The sequence below is a fragment of the Hyaena hyaena genome, unplaced genomic scaffold, assembly GCF_003009895.1.
Source record: "Hyaena hyaena isolate Hyena2069 unplaced genomic scaffold, ASM300989v1 scaffold_378, whole genome shotgun sequence".
Lineage (NCBI taxonomy): Eukaryota > Metazoa > Chordata > Mammalia > Carnivora > Hyaenidae > Hyaena > Hyaena hyaena.
In genome coordinates, this window is record NW_024081009.1 from 77335 (window position 1) to 101603 (window position 24269).

General features: G+C 37.9%; 1 protein-coding gene across 2 annotated transcripts in view; it reads right to left on the reverse strand.

Annotated features, from left to right (window-relative positions):
• The window catches only part of TLK2 (tousled like kinase 2), a 121278-nt gene that overhangs the window by 24901 nt on the left and 72108 nt on the right, over nucleotides 1–24269 (reverse strand). For both annotated transcript variants that reach the window (XM_039250656.1, XM_039250655.1), the window contains 6 exons: nucleotides 19046–19156; nucleotides 17427–17563; nucleotides 9757–9909; nucleotides 4792–4858; nucleotides 3693–3790; nucleotides 2061–2142 (listed from right to left, as the gene is read on the reverse strand). In XM_039250656.1, coding sequence (XP_039106587.1) covers nucleotides 2061–2142; nucleotides 3693–3790; nucleotides 4792–4858; nucleotides 9757–9909; nucleotides 17427–17563; nucleotides 19046–19156 — 648 coding nt within the window. The remainder of the gene's footprint in view (nucleotides 1–2060; nucleotides 2143–3692; nucleotides 3791–4791; nucleotides 4859–9756; nucleotides 9910–17426; nucleotides 17564–19045; nucleotides 19157–24269) is intronic.

Below are 24269 nucleotides of genomic sequence, written 5' to 3' on the forward strand. Positions count from 1 at the left end.
CCTACCCATGTGATTCTGAGTCTACTCTAACTTTTAAGGAGGCAACGATTCCTATGCAATGCATTCCAGGGCATGGGAAAAAAGAAATTTCACCACTTACTCTGGATAACTAGGATATAATAGCTAAACAATGATGCCTGCACACAAAAGAGGAGTATGGGCCAGTTGCACTCATGAACACAGATAAAAAATATAAATATAAATACTAAAAAATCAAACCCAACAGTACACTAAAAATAATATTCTCATTCTGGAAGTGGACAGTAATAGATGTACAACGTTATGAATATACTTAATGCAAATGAATTGTACACTTAAAATGGTAAATTTTTTAATATATCATCAGAGTAAAAATTAACACAAAGAAAATTGTCAAATCATTATGTTGTATACCTGAAACAAATATATCATGTATGCCAACTAAACTTCAATCAAAAAACATATATACACATATATACATATATAGAGAGAGACACTAATGGTTACATAAAATAGTTGTTTTTTAACGCAATAAAAAATATGAGGGGTGGTGTATGCCTGGGTGGCTCAGTCAGTAGAGTGTGCAACTCTTGACTGCGGGGTTGTGAGTTCAGTCCCCACATTGGTTATAGAGATCACTTAAAACTAAAATATTTAGGGTGCCTAAGTGGCTCAGTCGGTTAAGTGTTGAACTTCAGCTCAGGTCTTGATCTCACAGTTCATGAGTTCAAGCCCCGCGTTGGGCTCTGTGCTGACAGCTCAGAGCCTGGAGCCTGCTTTGGATTCTGTGTTTCCCTCTCTTTCTGTCCCTACCCTGCTCATGCTCTGTCTCTCTCTCAAAAATGAATAAACATTTAAAAAAAATTAATAATTAAAATATTTAAAAATAAATAAATATAAAATATCTTTTAAAAGAAAGGGAGGTACAGAACTAGTTTTTACTGTTTTTATCTGAAATGAACACATTATTTTGCTCAATTTCCCAAATATAAATTCAGAGGGCATAACATAAATCCCAACAGTGAAGGCTGCACTTCAGGAAAAGGGAATTCACAGGGCTAGGCAGTAAAGACCATTTAATAAACCGACTCTGCATGTAAAATCCTGGTGCCAGAAACACCTACAGAAACAAGGTGATGACTGGTGAGCATGTTATGGAGCTGCAGCTATACTGAAAACCTGCTGAATTTCTCCTTTAGTACAAATCAACTAGAGGCACAGTGGTCTGACCCTCACCGGCCCTGCTGAAGTCAGGATGCTTCTTCAGGATCCCAGGGCTACTTACCACTCTTAGAAGAGGAGAACTTCTTAAAAATAAGAAGCAGGTTTTCAAATAAGAATTAACTTTAATGCATCTTTTTTTTTTTTTTTAATCACAAGAATAAAAGTAACACATGGTTATTTCTTTAGAAAAAAAGTTTTGGGGCGCCTGGTTGGCTCCGTTAGTTGAGCATCCAACTTCGGCTCAGGTGATGATCTCACAGTTCGTGGGTTCAAGCTCCGCATCGGGTTCTGTACTGACCGCTCGGAGCCTGGAGCCTGTTTCAGATTCTGTGTCTCCCTCTCTCTCTGCCCCTCCCCCACTCGTGCTCTGTGTCTCTCAAAAAAAAACCAAACATTAAAAAAATGTTTGGGGGAAGGGAGCAGAGAGAGAGAGGGAGACACAGAATCTGAAGCAGGTTCCAGGCTCTGAGCTGTCAGCACAGAGCCCAACATGGGGCTCAAATTCACGAACCGCGAGATCATGACCTGAGCCAAAGTCAGACACTTAACCAACTGAGCCAACCAGGTGCCCCCATACTTATTTCTAACAAATGTGGGGCAGGAAGTACAGAAACAATAAAAACCACCATAATTTCATAAAGAGCACTGTTTTTCCTTCCTGGGTTTTTTTTTGTTTGTTTGTTTGTTTAATTTTCCAAACTTGAAAACAAGGCAAAATACTGTATCCTGCCTTAGGAAGTTTGTGAATTTCAACCAATAGATAGCAACCCACAATTATCACTATTCTTAATATTCTCCAAGTCAGTAATAACCAATAATTTAATCCTTAGTCTTTGTATCCAGTTTCTTACACTTACCTTGTAAACTTCACTGAAACCTCCTCTACCCAAAAGATGTAACAACAAATATCTGTCATTTAGCGTTGGATGATCTTTAAATCTGTGGAAACAGGGAATACAGAACATCCTGAGGTCAAGGACCACACAATCTTCCAGATTCACTGGGAGAAATTCCTGGAATATGTAACATGCTATACACATGATTATAGCTGCTACTAATAGTTTGGTAACACCACCCACCAAAAGAGCTAACTGTGAACATGAAGTAAGTTACCTAGTTCAGAGACACCACATGAAAACGAGGAATGGCACTGGCTATAGAGCCATAAGGTGCAGCTGCTAGCACAGCCACAACTGGGCCTGTGACCCCTGTTGACCTTTCTGCTTTCTGTCTGGCTATGAAGTGAGCAGGGTACAGACTACAGGAGATCAGGGATTTTCAAAGTGTGCTACTCAGTTCCTCCAAAGTATTCAAAAGCCACCTGTTCCCACCATTCCAAAATTAATACAATAAAATTCCAAGATATTTTACACGGCCTTAAAAACAGATCTGATTATAAAGTAAGTAAGTCCCATATTCTATGTACGCTCATTTTCCCTCTTCGAGACAGTCTCATGATAGAATTGTTTCTGCCACAAAGGATTCCACCTTGTGTTGTTTTCTAACAATAAGACAAAGACAGGAGAGATTCTGAAAAATAACTTTAAAACTATTTCTACCTGGCTCCTGAGCTTAAATAGCTCCAATCCTAGAAAAACGATTTTACTGAGACAGTGGGATGGCTGAAGAGAGGGGCGCCGCTGCTGCGTGGTGGTCAGCCTGGAGTCACGGCAAGTTCAGCTCTTTGTTTAGTCACACAGTTGTGGGTTCCTGGTCAAGTCAACTTAATTTTGTTGGGCTATCGCGAAGACAGCTTAAGGGCACTTAGCTCTATACCTGACACATACAGAGTGCTCGGTCATGGTAGCTGCTATGGCCTGCCACCTTACAGAAAGAAAAACCCACGGTTCACACTGGCCCAACAAAAAAAAAAACACAAGCAATAGCTAGGTCCAAAAAAATCATTTTTCAGGGTCAGAAAAACATAGGAAAGAAAAGATTACAAACTGAAGCTATTTCCCATTTTAATCTACTTTGGAGTTTCAATCCTTTAAATGGCTCATAAACAAAAGTGGGCATTCATCTACAATTAACACGCTAAACTTTAAGACAGCCTTGTTTAAGATCTCGGCACCCAAAATGGCCCTGAAAGGTCATTCCAAAAGTGCCACCTCAACCCAGGAGCCTTTCCACGACACCACACTGTCGCCCACGCTTCCATTTAGCAGGGCTCTGCAGGCATCTGAAATCTGCTCCCTCCCAAACACCTACAACTGCAAAGCTATACTGTGCAGTGACCCTACTTATATGAAAATGCTGTATGTATAGACACATATTTAACATATAAATCTAATATATATATATATTTAAACTAAAGCAAGTCACAGTTGTGTTCACAAACCTGTATCACACCCTGCAATTGAGCTAACTACACTATGGAATCGTTTACCCAATTTATATTAAGCAGAAACATCATTCTAGACCGTTCAATTCATGTCAGAAAGTGTTCAGCAATCTCCAACCCAACATAATACCCCCAAGTTGCTTACTGTGAATTATCTTCATTATGTATCCTTTTTAGTTCCCTGATATGTAGATTTCTAACCCTTTCTAGCCTTTCCAGCTCTGCCTGGATCTCTGCTTCCTCCTAAAGTGAAAAGGAAAGAAACAGCTCAGAACACAGGAAACTACCTTTTCAGAATCTCATTTCAAAAACAGACATTTCTCTTTTGAAAAACTCAAGGAAAATGTTTCCTCCACATTGAAAAGGATTTTTTTTAAGAACTAGAATTTTAATAGCAAAAAACAAGCCCATAGCAAATAAATAAAATTCAAACCATACAAACAAGTACAAGTAAGAAAAAAGCCCTCTGCTGCCCTGCTCCCTCATCTCCATGCCCATTTCCCAGATGTAACTGCTGTTAAGTATCCTGTGTAAATTTTCAGAAATGTTCTCTGTATTTACCTACAGGCATATAATTGGGTTTTTGTTTGTTTGTTTGTTTTCTAAACAAAATCAAGTTCTTTATCTGGTTCTGCTCTGTAAGCATGGATTATGCTTGGCGCCTTAAGTTCCACTCATTTAACAAGATCTGAGAACCAAGTGGGAAAAACACACACCAACAGCAGTATATTAAATGCTTACTGACCACCATCACCATAAGTAGCATCTACCAAAAATGTACGGGCTGCTGAATTTAGGAGATGGGCAAGCTATATTTAAGACACCTCTGTGAACATCATCAATAACAATTTTTATGTAGGTGCCTTTGTATTATAACATAGTTGGTACAAGTTTAGGCAAGATATAAGAGCTACTTTGTAATTTAAAATATTAAGAGCTTTCAGATCAAATCTGAACCACCTGCTCATACTGAATATTTAATTTTTACTCTAAGGATAGCTACTTATGAAGCTTTATGAGAGATGCAGAGTTATCTACTGCTACATCATTGGTTGAAAATGTGCTCTCATTGGGTGGCTGGAGTTGACTCAAAAACTGAAAGACATGAATTTTCCCATTAGAAATACAGGATATGATGGGGAGAAGAACTCCCCAGATTTTAGCAGGTATGTCCAACTATGGCATTTGCTTTAAAACTACATGTAAAATGATTTCTCCAGACACATTTTTCTCATTATACCTACCTTTTTAAGATGACCTAATCTTAGTTTGAAGATTTCTTCTTGTTCATGGTATTCTGCTAATGTTAACCTGGAAGATAATGGTAGAAATTCCAGTAAACTATTTGAAATTGTAGTGTGTCTGTTAAAAGAGAAATGCCAAAGCAGGCCATATGGTAAAGTCAGTTCGCTTGTTAAAATAACTAAAAGCTAGATTATCTTGCAATTTGACAAAAGAAAACTTCTGTGATTTATTAGATGTGACATGAAGAAAGGAAGCTAATTTGTAAAGAAAAAAGAGAAAAATAAATGAGCTTATATTTTTACATTATTTATAAAATGAGTTTCATCTATACAAACTCAGATGAAAATCCACTGGGAGAGGTAGCCAAAAATTACATGCCTGAACTTTTTTTTTTTTGAAGAGACAGTAATAATAAAAAGCCAATGGATTTGATGATTTCTGAGAACCTCTTAAGACTCTGATACCATGATAACAAGGAGTAGAACAACATAGAGGAAGGGTCCAGGAGTTGGAGTCTGAGGTCTAGGGTTCAAAGTGCAACTCAGGCCAAGGGCCTGAGTCACATTGTCCAAGGGTCACATTGACCTTGGACAAGCAACTTTTTAACTTGTCTCAGTTTCTTAAAACTGCAGCATGCAATTGTCCCAAGAAAGCTGTTGTGACTACCAAGTGAGAATGTGAAATAATCCCTAGTTGCAAAATGGTATTTGAATACAATTCTCAAAGGGCTGACCTGATGGGTAGTCACTTGTTGTGTTCCACCTACTCCAATCATAACTTTGTATCTTAAGAATGAGCATTTAATAAGCGATAGCTTACTCCGCCATCTTCATCTCCTTCACATTCTAGAAGCACACACATAGACTTAGATGTCACTGTTCAGCTGTATTCCAAAGAACAGGAGAAAGAAGAAACAGCTATCCTATCAATCAGGAAGAGCTATGTAACGGACTTTGAGGTCTGACTAAAAGAGACTAACGAAGAAATACATCCACTAGGGCTGTTACACCTGTCCCTTCACAGAGCCAGAAGTACCTGCATCCATACTCCATATCACACCAGCAGAAAAAGGAGAAATGAAAAATTACAGTTAGAGATTCTCTCTGCCTGAAACAGGATCGATATCAGAGGTAATAATGTGACTCACTCTAAGGCTCCAGAGGGCCGTTTTTGGCTTCCCGCCAAACGAATGATACTTTAAGTTCACAGACACTTTAATTAAAAACTGGACTAAAAGCCTTCCAGCTTGGATTTTACCCAGCACTCCAGATGGCAACTGCTTACTGGCACACTACTGGCCTAGACTGAGTTCTAATTATTGTTCTATGGCAAGGAAACAGCCTATATCTTCTTTCTTACTTCTAAGCCAATAGTCTTCTACGTTAGCATTAAATAATTTTCAAGTAATACTGGAGGAACAGTCTCTTCACGAAATAAATCTGGGAGTGGTCACAAACGAAGATAATAATCAGATTAATGTGTACAACATTTGCCCAGAGATCTTTCAAATCTGGGTTCCTACTTGGACTTTCTGAAAGAAAATATTTTAAATTTAAAATCTAGCTTTAAAATATTTAGTGAAATATTTAGTTACAATAATGAAGATATTTTCCAAGTTTATTCACTGTGTATACTTTTATCACTATCCTCAATGAAATTAGTTTATTCATCTGTTCATTTTCCCTAAATAAACTGTGAGCTCCTATGGCTGGGGCTGTATCCTTTAGCTCTGTATCCCCAGTGTCCGGAATAGGGCCAACTGTACAATAAGCATTTAACTTAAATTTACTAAATGAATGTCAAGGAAAAGGCTCCCCAAAACACCAAGTATGTATGAAGTAAAGAATGGTGGTAAGCCTTCTTTCTCATTGGAATGGGATGTCATGGACTTTCGACATGAGTGTAGTACACATGTACACGTGAGGTGGACTGCAGGTTCATGTTCTTGAGAACTGATATAAAAACATAAAGGCAAAAGACATATTCTTCAATAAATTATACAATATCGTTAACTTTTGTCTATCTTTAAACCTAAAACTTATTTTCAAAGACTCCCACCATGACTGCTTTCCAAAATCTCTTTTTCCCCTGAAAAACCAATGAAGCCACTATAGATACACTGATTACAATACTGACGACTGTTTCTATGAAAAATGTATTTTAAATTTCAAACATCCGGGGCGCCTGGGTGGCTTAGTCGGTTAAGCGTCCAACTTTCGCTTAGGTCATGATCTCGCGGTTCATGGGTTCGAGCCCCACGTCGGGCTCTGTGCTGACTGCCAGCTCAGAGCCTGGAGCCTGTTTCAGTCTGTGACTCCCTCTCTCTCTGACCCTCCCCTGCTCACGCTGTCTCTCTCTCTCTCTCTCCTAGAAATAAATAAAAAAATAAAATTAAATAAATAAATAAATAAATAAATAAATTTCAAACATCCAATTCAGGAATCTGCTTCATGGTCACCATTAATTCTTCAGAGATTGTCTACACTACTGTGTATAGATCTTTTATTCCTTTTTTAATTTGAGAGATTCTTGAAGACAGAGGCAATGACTTAAATGCCTTCGTATTACGTATAAGAAGTATTTTAAATAGATAAATTATATACAGATTTTATTTCCCTTATCAATTCTGTTTGGCAGTTCCTGCTTAGTTGACCCATGGACCATTCAGCTCACAGTCTGCTTTTGTAAATAAAGTTTTATTGGAACACAGCCAATACCCATTCATTTATGTATTGTCTACGGCTGCTTTCAGGCTACAACAGTCAGCAGTGCAGAGTAGTTGCAACAAAGACCAGCCTGCCTACAAAGCCTAAAGTATTTAGCATGCCCTGTATAGAAAAACCTGTCAACTCCTGCCCTAGAGAAAGTATCTCTTAGTGGTCAGGAATGGGATGATCACGGGAGCCTGGGTGGCTCAGTCAGCTAAGTGTCTGACTTCAGCTCAGGTCATGATCTCATGGTGCATGGGTTTGACCCCACGTCGGGCTCTGTGCTGACAGCTCAGAGCCTGGAGCCTGTTTCAGATTCTGTGTCTCCCTCTCTCACTGCCCCTCTGCTGCTTGCACTTGGTTTCTCTCTGTCTCTGTCTCTCTCTCTCTCAAAACTAAACATTAAAAAAATTTAAAGAGGGGTACCTGGGTGGCTCAGTCAGTTAAGTGTCTGACTTAGGATCTGGTCATGATCTCGCAGTTTGTGGGTTCAAGCCCCATGTCGTGCTCTGTGCTGAGAGCTCAGAGCCTGGAGCCTGCTTTGGATTCTGTCTCCCTCTCTCTCCCTATCCCCTGCTCACGCTCTGTCTCTATCTCAAAAATAAATAAACATTAAAAAATTTTCAAATAAAAACAATTTAAAGAAAAAAAGAATGTGATGATCGACTAGGGAAATCTGACACAGGGCAGGGGTGAAAAAAGCAAGCATGTATACTAAGGCTCTGCTTTCCCTCCCATTCATGGCAGCTATGTGATACCTTCTGATTGGCAGTAGAAAAGACTACACTGCAACTGAAGATACTGATGTCTCACATGTCCACAGAATAGGAAGAAATATTGGTGATGTCAAGATTTGGCTTACTGGGAATATATCCTTTTCCTAAAATAATACCTATTTTTTTTTCTTGGCTTGCTCCTACAGTTTTTGTGACTGTCAACTAAGTGCTCTTTAGACCAGTTAAGGGCATTCTTTAGTTGTACATTTTGCAGTCTGAAAGAGCAGCCAGGTAATCCCCCTAAGATAATACCAATGCACCTTAACCCAGAACCAGACATAAGCAACTGTGTCATCTGACCACCATGATGACATCATATCTGTTGTGAGAGGGGCCAAAGACCATGATGTCAAATGACCTTATTTCTCCCGCTCATTTGAATATACCTAAATAATAATTAAAAAGAGAAGAAACAAGAAGTGTTGGTGAGGATGTAGAGAAAAGGGAACTCTTGTGCAGTGCTGGTGGGAATGTAAATTGGCGCAGCCACTACAGAAAACAGCATGGCAGTTCTTCAAAAAATAGAACTATCATATGACTTCGTAATTTCACTTCTGGATATTTATCCAAAGGAAATGAAATCACTCTCTCAAAAAGACCTACGTACCCCATCTTTACTGCCGGATTATTCACAACAGTTAAGACATGAAAAAACCCTTAGTGTCCATGAGTGGATAAATGGAGAAAGAAACAGTGATACATACATATATATAAATAGATATACATAGCATGGTGTCTAAAGTTAACAATACCATATTGTAGATTTGAAAGGAGCTGAGGGTAGATCATAAAATTCTCAAAGAAAAAAATTATAACTTTGTGAGACGATGGATGTTAACTAAACTTATTATGAGAATCATTTTATAATATATACACATATCAAATCATTATGTTGTACACCAAAAACTGATACAATGCTATACGTCAGTTGTATCTCAATAAAAGTAAAAACAAACAGGGGCACCTGGGTGGCTCAGTCGGTTAAGTGTCCGACTTCAGCTCAGGTCATGATCTCACAGTTCGTGGGTTCGAGCCCCACATCAGGCTCTGTGCTGACAGCCAGTTCAGAGCCTGGAGACTGTTTCAGATTCTGTGTCTCCCTCTCTCTCTGATCCTCCCCTGCTCACGCTGTCTCTCTCTCTCAGAAATAAATAAAACATTTAAAAAAATTAAAAAAAAAAAAAACGAACATAAACAAACCCCAAAATATACCCAACCACCCCCAACAAAAAGGAAAAAAATACCTAAGATCAGGACTAGGAAAATGAATGCATTTTACATGGTTTTCATAGAAGGAAAATGAATGAATTTTACACAGTTTTTACAGAAATTGTGAGCAAATTCACCAATGTAACTAAAAGAAACCTTATACCCTAGATACCCCTGTAATTTATCCTTTTTCCAGTGGCACTCCATAGGGCATTTGTATTTTGGGGAAGAGTGTGGCATCTCACAGAGTCCAAATTAATAAAGAACATACGTTTCATTTTCAGCTCCGTTGGTCTTGCTTTTCCGCTGTTTCTGCTCATTGGTTGCTGGAGGGGCCTGTCCCATGGCAGGGGGTTTCCGCTTTGCTAACATTTTCCGTTGTCTTTCTATCTCTTCCCTCTGTGAATTTATCCTTTCCTGCTGCCTAGAGACATAAAAGATGTTGCACAGAGGAAGAAGGTCAAAACACTGTAAAATGGCTGGAGAATAAACACAAGTATCTTGGCACCTATATATTTGATAGAGTTGAGAAAAAGTAAGCCCCTTTAAATCAAGTAGAAATCTGGTTATAACTTTGGGTTGGAAAAGCCAAATAACTGATGATAGAAAGATTTTTTTGGAATGAGTCTGTGCTTTAACACACTAGTTATGATTACGCTCAGAACAGGAAAGTAGGCAGGAACAATATCAAATTTCCATTGCGACCTTATTTTCTGACTCAAGAAACAATTTTCTGATTTCTTTTTAACAGTTAAGAAAGTAATTCTTGGGGCTCCTGGGTGGCTTAGTCGGTTAAGCGTCTGACTTTCGCTCAGGTCATGATCTCGCGGTTTGTGGGTTCGAGCCCCGCATCGGGCTCTGTGCTGACTGCCAGCTCAGAGCCTGGAGCCTGTTTCAGAGTCTGTGACTCCCTCTCTCTCTGACCCTCCCCTGCTCACGGTGTCTCTCTCTCTCCTAGAAATAAATAAAACATTAAAAAAAAGAAAGAAAGAAAGAAAGAAAGTAATTCTTGGGGTGCCTGGGTGGTGTGAATTTAACAGTAACTCTAGGGGCACCAGTTCATTGAGCATCCGACTTCAGCTCAGGTCATGATCTCGCCATTCCCAAGTTTGAGCCCCGTGTTGGGCTCTGTGCTGACAGCTCAGAGCCTGAAACCTGCTTTGGATTCTGTGCCTCCCTCTCTCTCTGCCCCTCCCCTGCCCTCAAAAATGAGTAACACACACAAAAAAAATTGTTTTAAAGAAATCAACTTTTGGTATGGCTCTATTAAAACCATATTTATGTAAGAAAAATATTACAAAAGGTTCCAAGTGCCTTTTTTATTTTTTATTTGGATTAAAGTTTCCTCAAACTATTTCTAGAAAGATAACTAATATGAAAGATGCTGAACAAAGTAAAAAAAAAAAAAAAAAAAGATTTTGTTTTTAGATCTATCATTTATTCTAACTCTAAGTGAACCATCACAACCCCCTAGTCATTCCCACTCACTGATATGGTCAAACCTAAACTAAGTTTTTAAAAATCAAGTTCATTGAGAGAAAGCACAATGAAGCCTTGCTGCTAGTAAAAGCTCCTTAGGGAACAGGACATAAAATGAATTCATAAAAAACATACATAAAGATTCTTCAGATATCTAACACCATTACCATCAGAGGATTTCCTAAAGAAGTCTGAATTTTCTATTATCAACCCATTTTCACATTAGTAGTCAATAAAAATACCAATATATGAAAACTATATTTCTTTTGTATATGCCTAATAGATGTTAAGGTTTGGAGACTTGGCATATTAAAAATATACCAAGATTTGGCATTAGCCCTTTATCAAAATCTTTAAATCACCTACCCGAGTTGAGAATCAAATGCTAGCTCCCTTCACCTCTTCCCTCTACCATGCTTTCACCCACCTCCTTTTCTTGATTCCACCTTCATTTCTGCAAAATATCCGAATCTAAATTTTTAATGCACTTTTTTATTTATTTATTTATTTATTTTTTATTTCTAGGAGAGAGAGAGACAGCATGAGCAGGGGAGGGTCACAGAGAGAGGGAGTCACAGACTGAAACAGGCTCCAGGCTCTGAGCTGGCAGTCAGCACAGAGCCCGACGTGGGGCTTGAACCCACGAACCGCGAGATCATGACCTAAGCGAAAGTCGGACGCTTAACCGACTAAGCCACCCAGGCGCCCCTTAATGCACTTTCAAGTAAAATCTATTCAACCTTCTTTCCTGAACACTACAGTAGTCAGTCTCCAGACCTTCCCTATATTCAGTGTATTTTTCTTATAAGAATGGCAACCAGAAAAACAAGACTATATTCCAGGGCAGATGCCCATAATACAATTTATGCTGCCATATCTATAAAGACAATACTGTAAGCAAGGTTAACCTAACCAAAGAACTATTAAATCAATAACCGTTCATCTCATACTACAATTCCCTTGGCTTCAGGATGAGCTGGATTGCTGACTGGATGTCAATTTAACAGACTGGAAATTGAAACTCAAAAGAGGTCTTTTCTTGTCTGAAAAAAACTTTCAACTATCATTAGAGATATGCCTCCCCAGCAAAGAATATGTAGTATGAATCATTCATGGCTTAAAAGAATTCTGGACTGAGACGTAGAATCCTTAGGTAAAATCAAAATCCTCTTTCTGACCCAATGAATTATCTTCAAGAATAGCATGGTCTCTGAACTGTCTCTCAAAAGGAGTTTCCCAATTTAAAAAAAAAAGGTAAAATATCTTTAGCTCCTTTTTACCCTTTCATGGACCATGAATGCAAGGCACAATAAACTCTCTGGAGATAACCATACAATAGATAGTTTAAACTATAAACTACAGTGCACTAGTGAAGTTCCACAACATTTTATCTTTGAGGACTGGCTGCTTTGGAAGACTGAGATTTTTAGCAATCACGTTTATCAAACATAAACTACTTTTCTATTGTTTCCAGTAAGAATTCAAAAATTTGATCTCCAGAGATTCATCAGCCATCATATATATTAAAGCATAAACACAGGGTATGATGATGCCAAAACATCTCTGGGGAAATATTAAACCGTATATTCTAAGAACAAGAGCGCCTGCTTGAACACAAAAATGGATGCACCAGAGACTATGATTACATATAACAATTCCTACGTTAATTCTTCATGTTCTTGAAATGATTTTAGCTATTTACACTTATAAATAAAAGTCATCTAAAGATAGTCCGTCAGCGATGCTTCTTAGATTTTGGGAGAAGAATCTGGAGTTAAAGCAGTAAACTGAAACTTCTCTTAAAAAAGGGCCATGTCTTATTAAGCCTTATATCTCCAACACATTTGACAGTGCCTTTTAGAGTTGATCCTTAAATAGTTCTTGCACTGTATCAGTTTTAGAGAATGCTTGCCATTTATCACCTATGGAAAGAGTATTTCTATCTTCTACACAAGTATTGATGATCTGATAAATCTATCTCACTCAAATCTAAATAATCCTATTTAAAAAGCTACTGTCTCTAAAAGACAAGACAAGAGAATTTGCCTTAGGCATCCTTATAGGCTGAGGTAGGTCATCTAAAAAGATATGTTTAAGTTCTAACTCCCAGAACTTCAGATTAGAACCTTTGGAGATAGGGTCACAGAACTGTCCTTAGTTAAGATGAGATCACACTGGAGTAGGGTGGGCCTATATTCAATACGACTGATGTCCTTATAAAGGGAGAGAAGACACAGAGACACACAGGGGCAACACTGTGTGAGAATGAAGGCAGAGAATGAAGCTATGCTCCACAAGCCACAGAACATCAAAAAATGATCCTCCCTAGAGGCTTCAGAGGAAACATCGTCTGTCAACTTCTTGGTTTTGGATTTCTGGCCTCCTGAACTATGAGAGAGTAAATTTATGTAGTTTAAACCACCCAATTTACGGTATTTTGGTTACAATAGCCGTAAGAAAGGAATGACAGGCACTTTCAACAGTAACACTGTACTCCTGACTCTAACCAACCACACCTACATACTAGTAAGAGAGGTATTAAAAAACAAATGAACGAATTTTCAGACATCACTTTAACCAAAAATAATTTAGCAATGATCTACAGGTAGCTCCTGAATAGCCTAGGAATAATTTTTAAAAAATTCCCATGTTCTGTATCTACCATGAAATGGTACAGATACCCAAAGGAAATCTTGACATTTGTAGAATCAATAGAGTTGTTTTTCAATAAGGATCATATAACCAAAAATCAGATGGTTCACAAGATCACTTTAAAAAGGGATCCTAGGGGCACTGGGGTGGCTCCGTTGGTTGAGAACCTGACTCCTGATCTCAGCTCATATCTCAGGTCATAATCTTACAGTTTCATGGGTTTGGGCCCTGCCATCAGGCTCTGCATTGGCGGCATAGAGCCTGTTTGAGATTCCCCCCCATCTCTGTGCCCCTCCTCCACTCTCACTCTATCTCAAAATAAATAAACTTAAAAAGATTTTTAAAGAATAAAATAAAATAAAAATAAAATAAAATAAAATGGGATTCTATAATCCCTTATACGCCAGAATAAATACGGAGGCTATTATTAGAATGCTATATTTAATTTACTCCCACTGATAATCCATATCTTAAATGACCATAATTTTGTATACAAATCAAATCCCATTACTTTAACATTGTTTTATTTCAATATTAAAAAAACTTTATCTCTCCATCTATGTATTTATTTAATCTCTACACCCAGCGTGGGGCTCAGAATCATACGAGATCAAGAGTGACATGCTCTACTGACTGAACCAGCCAGGGGCCCCTAAACAAAATCCTTTTTTTTTTTTCTATAAAGGTTTATTTATTTATTTTGAGAGAGAGAGAGAGAGAAAGAGAGAGAGAGAGAGTATATCCCAAGCAGGCTCTACGCTAATGGCATGGAGCCCAATGCAGGCCTCTATCTCACAAACCATGGGATAGTGACCTGAGACAAAATCAGGAGTCGGGACGCTTCACTGACTGAGACACCCGGGCGCCCCTCAACAAAATCTTAGTAAAGAATTTTTTCCCTCTTTGAGGAAAACCTCCTAGGAACTTAACTGGACAGCAAAGGCTTTTGAGAAATGCACTAACCGCTCTGCATCTAGACTTCTAGCCTGCTCTTCTAAGCCACAGCTTCTGGACTTGACCTCCAGCAGCCTCCATTTGCATTTCTGACCTCTGGCCCAGGCAGCCCTGCTCTCTGCAGACTAGCCAATTCCCACATCCCAAATCCTTCATCTCTCCTGTTGATACTGTTTCTCCTGCCTACTGGGGATTTTGTGCAATTCAGTGGTTTCTGTAAACTGACAAGAGTCTTTTAGTTTGTCTGAAGTCAAGGGGATACTCTTCTCAGCAACAAGGACCTCCCTTCTGTCCTAAATAGGTTTTCCTCTGATTCCAATTCAAAGTTTTACACATCATGGTCTCCTTACAGTTTACTTGTGTCACTAAACGCATAAATATTTGAGAGAATTTACCACCCCCCCCAAGATTTTCTAATATATTCTACATCTTTCCAGTCATCTGTTTGAGCTTTGTATTTCAGAAATCTTGACCTAACGCCAGCATATACTTAGGCTTAGTATTTAATGGTGAAATTTAGATCTCTTCAATAAAAATGAAAACCATACCCTCCCATCAAAAGCAAAATTTTTATTGCCTTGCCACTGACTGAGATTTGAAGATTTATTCAAATAAAGTATCATGAATAACAACAGTATGTAACAGAACTGCCTTCTCAAAACTATAAAATAAACTACTTTTTCAACAGGTTCAAACATACTTTGGAAAGGAAAAATTGATAACCTGGCCAAAAGATAATACAAATTTGATATGACTTTCTTATTAGCTGGTAAATCTTCTGTTTTAGTGAATAAAGATCACTTGAAAAGAGCAGAGGAACACAGTGAAAACAAAAGAATTGCACTGGGGGTCCTGTTGAGACTGTACTTGATTATCTGATTAAATTTTTAAATGTTTTGAGGTTTGTCTCTTTCCATAAAACCTAGCACTGCTACCTGGTGTTCAGCTACTTCACCCCCAAATTCTATGTCATGGAGTTTCTTATATACAGAAAATAATCATTTATGAGGGTAACAAATATAGCCTTTACAACTGAAGAATTTCAACTGCTGCATTAAAACTGAAAGGGAATTAATTTATTAAAGCAAAACTTTAGAAAATAAAATACCTGTAATTAGTAGACACTGGCCAGACAGCTTCCCAAAAGAGATGGAGATATTTTATATGACATAAAAGCATGAAAAAATGCTATCCACCTAGGAGGAACAATCCTAGTTAGGGATCTCATTGAGATAGTCCCAATTTCTCTGATGGCTCTACAGCTAAGTCATCATTTTGTACTCTGTGTAAGATTTCCAGAACCTTCTGGGCCTCAGGGGCTGCTTACAGAGTAAAAAGATAAAATACCACTGTCAGCAAAACTATGAACATTTCTTAAAAGTAATTACATTTTACATCTCTATACAAACACACTATCTTCAAAGTCTTCAGACATTTTAAAGACAGCCATCTACGGAGTAACCATTGCCAAAGACTGGTAGAGTCACTATCATATCTGGGACTCCATCTGAGCACTAGGTGGCCAGTACTGGGGAGAGAAGTTATATCTTCAGATCTCATTCTAATGAAACTGGATGGGGTGTCATTTGCAGGACAACTTGCACGTCCTGGTTGGGGTGTTAAGGAACAGGTAGGGGCCATGGCTCCATGTCGTGGCCATTTATAGTGCCCTGGTACATTCCTATCACCAGCCACCTATGCTTAGTGCTCAGAGCGGATGTCATTCTGGCACCTGGACTAACTCAAACGGCTTTGTTTTTTGTCCCGGGTATTGTAGCTTTGACTCAACAGCTAGCCTCTTATCACACCAGATTACACATACTCAAGGTACATGTGTGAGGCAAAAACAAACCTTAGCCAAGGGAAGGATAATGTATCACAGAGAAAACAGTGACTACACATGTGCAATCCAGAGGTTAGTATTATTAATAACATCAATATCTGTACTTTACTTCAGACATGTATTTGCTGTTTCTTACATTTCATTACTATTAAAGGAGTCCCACACTCTCCAATCACTGTGCTGGAAGTCATTTGAGCAAGGAAAAAAGGTAGGAAAAGCAGTCTGTAGAACCCTCCAATTCACAGAGAGCTATAGATCTCAAGTTTGAGAGACGACAATTAAAAAAACAATGTACTTCCCCCCCAGTCTCAGAAGGAAATAATCTAATAAAAATAAATAAAATATACCAAAACATATGACAACCTAAAGATTTTTTTAAGTCCAGAGCCAATATTGGATTTAGGATCAGAATATTTAGGATTTTAAATGGTAATTCCCTCCTTGGAATAAATACTTGAATGTTGAGAGCTTAGGATTCCAAGTTGCTGACAGACACTGGGGCTAGCTGCCAGCCTGATCACTGGCTCAGCCCCTGCCTTTAAGGTAGCCGCTATCTTTAAGGACTAGACACCGTCTCCTTAAAGGGCCTCAGGGATAGATCCTAAAGGTTTGTCTAGGGTTTTTATTCTGTTTTATACTTAACTCAGGATGTTCTTCCTCAGGACCTTGTTGACTTCATTTTTCTATGGAGCCAGAATAAATACATTCATGGACTCCTCATGAAAATCCATTATATAATTTACAAGGTAACAAGCCAAGTCATAGATATTTCTTTGTTAGCTTCAACAATTCTAATTCTTTGTTAAGCTTTAATGTAAAACTCATTTATTATTTCTCTGATAACTTGCATCATTTTTTCCAGGACTTCACCTCATTCCCTACATTTCATTACACATGTGGGAACTAAAGCTGAACGAAAAGAGGACTTCTACCACTAGGATTTTTAAGGACTACAATTACAGTAAACTTAAACCAATTTTTCAATTTCAATGTGATCATCGCACTTCACTTACTTGATAAGGTTCTGGAAAGCATAACCATCTGTCCATTGCTCAGTAAAAGAGGCCCCATGTCGAACAGTGGTAAAGTGGCCCAATCTCAAGCGGTCTTGCATGCTTTTATCTCTACATGCCATCTTCTCTTGTTTTGACTTAGAAGAAAGGACAAATAGAAAATAAAACTGAAACAAAGTTCTCCATTGTATCTCTCTAACATCAATAAAATGACCTACTATAGAGTTCTCTGTCTTTTTAAAAGCATTCCAGGGGCACCTGGGTGGCTCAGTCGGTTAAACGTCTGACTTCAGCTCAGGTCACGATCTCACGGTTTGTGGGTTTGAGCCCCGCATTGGGCTCTGTGCTGACAGCTAGCTCCGAGCCTGGAGCCTGCTTCAGATTCTGTATCTCCCTCTCTCTCTCTGATCCTCCCCTACTCACAGCTGTCTCTCTCTCTCTCAGAAATAAATTAAAAACATTTAAAAAAATAAATAAAAAAAAATAAAAGCATTCCAAAGATTTCAGCAAAGTAATCACCAGTCTCTCAAACCTCTAGCTTGTAAAAATTTCATTAAGAAGTACTGCTATCTTTCAATAGAAGATAAATATGTACTGGGGATATAATAAAAAAAAAAAACTTTCAAGAAATAGTTACTAACAATTATTAACATCAAGTCACAACTAATCAATTACTATGATAAAGGAAACATCAGCCATATGTAAGTATATGTCTACTTAATGTTTTAAAGCACAAAACACAGGGGGCGCCTGAGTGGCTCAGTAGGTTAAGCATCCGACTTCGGCTCAGGTCATGACCTCACAGTTCGTGGGTTCGAGCCCCAAGCCGGGCTCTGTGCTGACAACTCAGAGCCTGGAGCCTGTTTCGGATTCTGTGTCTGCCTCTACCCTGCTCACACTCTGTCTCTCTCTGTCTCACTCTCAAAAATAAAGATTAAAAACAAAATTTTTAAGTTTTTTAAAAATAAATAAAGCACAAAGCACTTAATTATCACATTATCACATACATAAGTTACTCTAAATACTGTCTCTAAAATGGAAATGTTACTATTGCCAAATGTTTGTGATGGTTCTAGGATATGTACTTCAAATGATAGGATGAATTTAAGAACCGAGGAGAGCAAACCGCAAACAAGCTAGGACAAGCTGTCCCTGTCCGATCAGCATTACACTCAGAGCAAAGCACAACCAGAAACAATGTCCCAAATTATCGCTCTGGATGTTTGGTCCCATGTCCACGTAAGGAAGAATTCTAAACGTCAAATTATAAGGAGTCTTTTCCTAAAGTGGCGCCTGGGTGGCTCAGTCAATTAAGCGTCTGACTCTCAGTTTCAACTCAGGTCATGATCTAATTACAACTTGTGAGTTCAAGCCCCGCATCAGGCTCTGTGCTGACAGTGACATCCCTGCTTGGGATGCTCTCTCTCCATCTCTCTCTACCCCTCCCCTGCTCATGCTCTCTGTCTCAAAAACAAATAAACAAACAAACATTTTAAAAAAGTCTTTCCCTAAAAAGCCCTATGTGAAAGTACTTTCATCCCAGGTAAAGAATATGGAGCTACAAAATGACACCCCTGAGGATCTTGAGAGCAGGGGTCTGGCCACCATCAATCACTCACCTTTTCAATAAGGAGTTTCTTGCTCATTGTCACACACCGATTTAATCGTTCTTTATACTTCTCTAGCATCTTTTGCTGTTCGTCAATCTGCCGCCTCAAATCACAGTTGGCCTTCAATGAAAAATACTTTTTATATTAGCTCCAAGGAAGATAGATTAATACAAAAGCAATTTCTAAGGAGTCCAAACATTATTTCTATTGTTCAATCAAAAGCAAAATTAAAGTTCAAAGAGCTAAGAGTAATTATGTTTAAAAAATTTTTTAATATTTCATCCCCTTTTTTCCTCTCTTAATAAACTTACTTTAGTAAAGATGAAATCTGTTACTACAAGTGGGCATGTTTTTCTAGTGATCATATTTTACTCCTTTCAAAAAATAGTTATACATAAATCTAGTGCATCACACATAGCTAAATTGTCACAAAATAAAAAACCTACAATTAATGAGATGTTTAAAATACAGACAATAGGTGATTAAGCACTATACAGCACTCACAGAATACTTTCAACGGGTAATTAAATACTTACAAAAAAACTACATGATTTTTTTTAAAACCACATAATGTTCTTAGGTTCAACTGTTCTTTGTTTTTCTATTCTTGTTTCCAAAGAAAAAGAGACATGAATTTACATAAGTGTTTCTTACCAGAGCAGCCAGGCACACCCATGCTCACATAAGAGCTAACAAACACGCTGACTATAAGGTCCTGGTTCTCAAGAATGCCAGAATGTAAATACACAGTTAATTTAGTGTGGTCAGAAGCATGGACTAAATATTTGGAAAATTCAAACCTCCTACAATAACAGAGAAGCGAAGAACCACTAACCCAAGGTCAATTTTGCCTTGCAATTCTTAAATTTATTCTTAGTATTAACAAAAGATCTCTACTCTTTCAGCAAATAAATGCTACTTTATAATAATGTGCTTGAGTTCTGAAAAAAAAAATCTGGTATTTCCCAATCAAATGATATAAGTGTTTCTAAAACAGTAAAAAGCACAAATGGAAGCTGTTAACAGCACACTCAATTTTAGAGACTTTTCAGCTTCATTTTTAAAGTGACCACTGTATAAGTAACAGCTTCCATCTCCAAATTTCGACTCTTCTCATAAGTATAATTTCTACCTGTTCTTTGTACAGTGTTCTATGGACTACTTTATCAAAGGCAAAGTGTTCAAGTATATTTGGGGAAATGTAACTAATTCATAATGCAGAATCTATGGAATGCCTGGCTGGCTCAGTGAGTAGAGCCTGCGACTCCTCATCTCAGGGGTGTGAGTTCAAGCCCCACGTTGGGAGTAGAGATTACTTAAAAATAAAATCTTAAAAAAAAAAATCTTCAAGACAAAGACTATAATGTTTATGTGAAATTCAATCTCCTTTTGGAAGATAAGCATTCCCTTAAAATCTATAATCAAATTTATGAAACCAATCAATCTCTGGCAGCTTATTTAAAATTTTAAGAACTCTAGAGGCGCTTGACTGGCTCAGTCAGTAGAACATGTGACAACTCCTGATCTCAGGGCCAAGAGTTCAAGCCCCACACTGGGTATAGAGCTTTCTTTAAAAATAAATAAATAGGGGCACCTGGGTGGCTCAGTCAGTTGGGCCTCCAACTTCGGCTCAGGTCATGATCTCACAGCTCGTGGGTTCTAGCCCTGTGTCGGGCTCTATGCTAACAGCCAGCTCAGAGCCTGGAGCGTGTTTTGGATTCTGTATCTCCCTCTCTCTCTGACCCTCCCCTGCTCACGCTCTGTCTCTCAGAAATAAATTTTTTAAAAAAATTTTTTAAATAAATAAACAATTTTAAGACCTCTAAATTTTTGTGGTTTTCTACCATTAACAATTTTGCGTTCAGATTTAAAATAGCACCTACCTATCAGTTCCTGATGTCGCCTTATCCAACATCTCACTAAAATGGAAAAACCCATGAACCACCCAGGCATGCCTAAAAGGAGGTATCAGGAGGGCTCATTCCCCATCCTGCCAGATCCGAAACACAAATTCTAATCAACGTGAGAAAAATGGCAGCTGCCTTCGATGTTGTTCTACAGCCAAAGACAAGACTACAACCTTCAGAAAACAGGGTAGTTGAAGGTGGGTAACGGTGAGTAAAGGGACCATACTGCTTCCTAAAAAACGAAAGCAGACATTTTTTTTTTTAACTCAAAAGGAGTACTAAGTCAGAATTCAAGTTTTTCATATATTCCATATTCTCCATATTTTCTCAAAGAGTCGGGTGATAAAGAAAGATGAGCCCATGCTCCTTTTCCAGTCCAGCAGAGATGCTCGGGACAAAAGCCTGCCGTACTGGAATTGGACTAGCTTTGTAAACCCACAAGCTAGCTAATTAAAATCTTAGCAATTCAACCAGCACCCACAAGAACAAAACAGGAATAAGAGCAACCCCAAGCAAGCATATGCTAATAATAAAAGATGGAAGATAGGTACTGACTCTAAATATGCCTCTCCAAACTGAAAGATGGAAAATAGGAAACAACCAAAAATCAGACCTAAGGAAAACGACTTCTAAATAAGGAAAAAGAAAAAAGCTTGAGAATGATGAAAATGATCTCTCCCTAAAGAATGAAAAGAACATTTTAGAATACTGCTTGTCACATTTCATAAAGCACAAAAAGACATGGTATCTATGAAATCAGAGTCAAAAACCAGCAAGAATGTACAGGATGAAATAAGAAAGTGGATTAGATAAGGGGAAAAAAAGATAGCAGAAAATATATGGAAGACAAATTAAAGTTTAGAAAGATTCAGAAAAGAAGGTCAATCATATTAAATAAGACTCCAAGTGATAGAAATAAAGGGAAGAAATCAGGGATCCATCCTGGAAACTAAGGAAGAGGCCAACACAAGACAGAAAGAGGCAAAAATTAAGCATAGCCATACATTTCCAGAATAAAACTTTACAGACCTGTGTATACAGAAGTACCCTGGCAAAATTTTTTGAAATATAAGAATAAGGGAGGAGAGTACCTATAGTCATCACAGAAAACAGATTAGTGTTTGTTCTTTGGTTTTTTCCGCAGAAACATTAAGTGCTTAAAAAAAAATTAAAAAGGTAAGCACATGTGTATGCATGTGTTACATAAGGTGAGAGGAGAAGGCTAACAGGCTATTAACACAAAAACACCTTTTTACATGGAGAGGCAAGAGAAAGAATCCTCAGATTTATAGGAAAACAAAAAACTTAACACTAATATATCCTCCTTGAAAAAAAGTTACTTAAAATGTGTTTCAGTTGGGGCGTCTGGAAGGTTCAGGTGGTTAAGCATCCAACTCTTGATTTCAGCCTCAGGCATGATCTCACGGTCACGAGATCGAGTCCAGTGTCGGGCTCTGCACTGGGCATGGAGCTTGCTTAAGATTCTCCCTCTCCTAGGGGTCGCCTGGGTGGCTCAGCCGGTTAAGTGTCTGACTTCAGCTCAGGTCATGATCTCACAGTTCATGAGTCTGAGCCCTGCATCGGGCTCTGTGCTGACAGCTCGGAGCCTGGAGCCTGCTTTGCTTCAGATTCTGTCTGCCCCTCTCCTCTCTGCCCCTCTCCTACCCTTGCTCTCTCAAAAATAAATAAATAAACAAACAAACATTCTCTCTCTCCCTTGCCCTCTGCCCCTCCCCTACTCACATGCACTTTCTCTCTAAAAATTAAAATAAAAAAATAAAAAGTTGTTAAAAAATAATAATATATACCACCAGTGAATTTAACACGTGTAACTAATTATTATAAATTAGGTCATAAAACTGCTTTTCACGTAAGACTTACACACAATATTAAAGATAATTTAATAGTAATAGTCTGAAAACATCAGATTTTACTCATAATGACCAGGCTTATGATTTAAATATGTGCTAAATTCCAGGTTTTATACAGGAAGGAGTCAAATATACTACTTTAATACTATATTTTGATAATTACAGAAATATAGGTAAAAGCTTTTAGAGGGAGATTATCACAAATACAATGACTTTTATTATTAAACATTATTATTGTTGTTAACAAAACCCTTCCTTCAGACAGTCTTACCCAGTAAGAAAGACTGTGAGATCTACACCCAGCTGGGTCATGCAAAGCCAGGTGGAAAACTACTGTATTAGTACAAATGAGAATCAAACCTATACCTTCTAAATCATTGGAGAAGATTAAAATGTTAGTCAATTTTATTTATAAATCAGTAATACTTACAATGCATACACACACACACTACAGATGGCTCAAAAAATTACCGAAGGAAATGTGCCAAATGTACCAAATGTTTTACTCAGTTAATGGAATTATGAGCGTCATATCTTTCAATATTCTCTAAATATATTGTAAAAAGCATCTTGCTTTTATAAGAAAAAAGTTTTTTTAAAAACATGTCAGTCAATAAGCTAAATTGCATATTAAAAATATCATAGTGTAGGGGTGTCTGGATGGCTGTCAGTTAAGTGGCTAACTTGGCTCGGGTCATGATATCATGGTTTATAAATTCAAACCCTCTGCTGTCAGCCCACAGCCCACTGCAGATCCTCTGTCCCCTTCTCCCTCTGCTCCTAAACTACTCATGTGCTCTCTCTCACAAATAGAAAAACATTAAAAAATATATATATCATGGTATATTTACTAGAAGTATCTTTTTAACTCCAGATTAACTTTTTTATTTTAGTTTCTCTTTTAAGCACAATAAACTTTAGACAAACACTTATAAAAAATACAAAATGTAAAACCAGGGCTGAAAAGTACTTGTGAGATAGTTTTAAAAATTCAAGAATATTGGGGTGGCTGGATGGCTCAGTCGGTTGACTGTCTGACTCTTGATTTTGGCTCAGGTCATCGTCCAGGGTTGCAGGGTAAGCCCTGCGTCAGGCTCTTCTCAGAGCAGGGAGCCTGCTTAGGATTCATATTCTCTCTCACACTCTTTCTCTCTCTCTCTCTCCCCTTTGCCCCTTCCCCCACTCTCTCTCTCCCTAAAATAAAATAATTTTAAAAATTTAAAAATTCAAGAATATTTTAAAAACTTCTTTCGAATAGGAAAACATTCCTATTAAACAGGAATTAAATGTTCCTAAAATAATATTTTATATTCTTTCCCACAGTTCCAAATGAAACATAATACTCCACCTATCTCTCTAGTATACATTTAAATATTAAAATTCTACCACATAAGATATCCAATTTAAAGATAGTGCTTAGAATATAGGCCTGATGCTAGTTCCTACTCAGTTTCC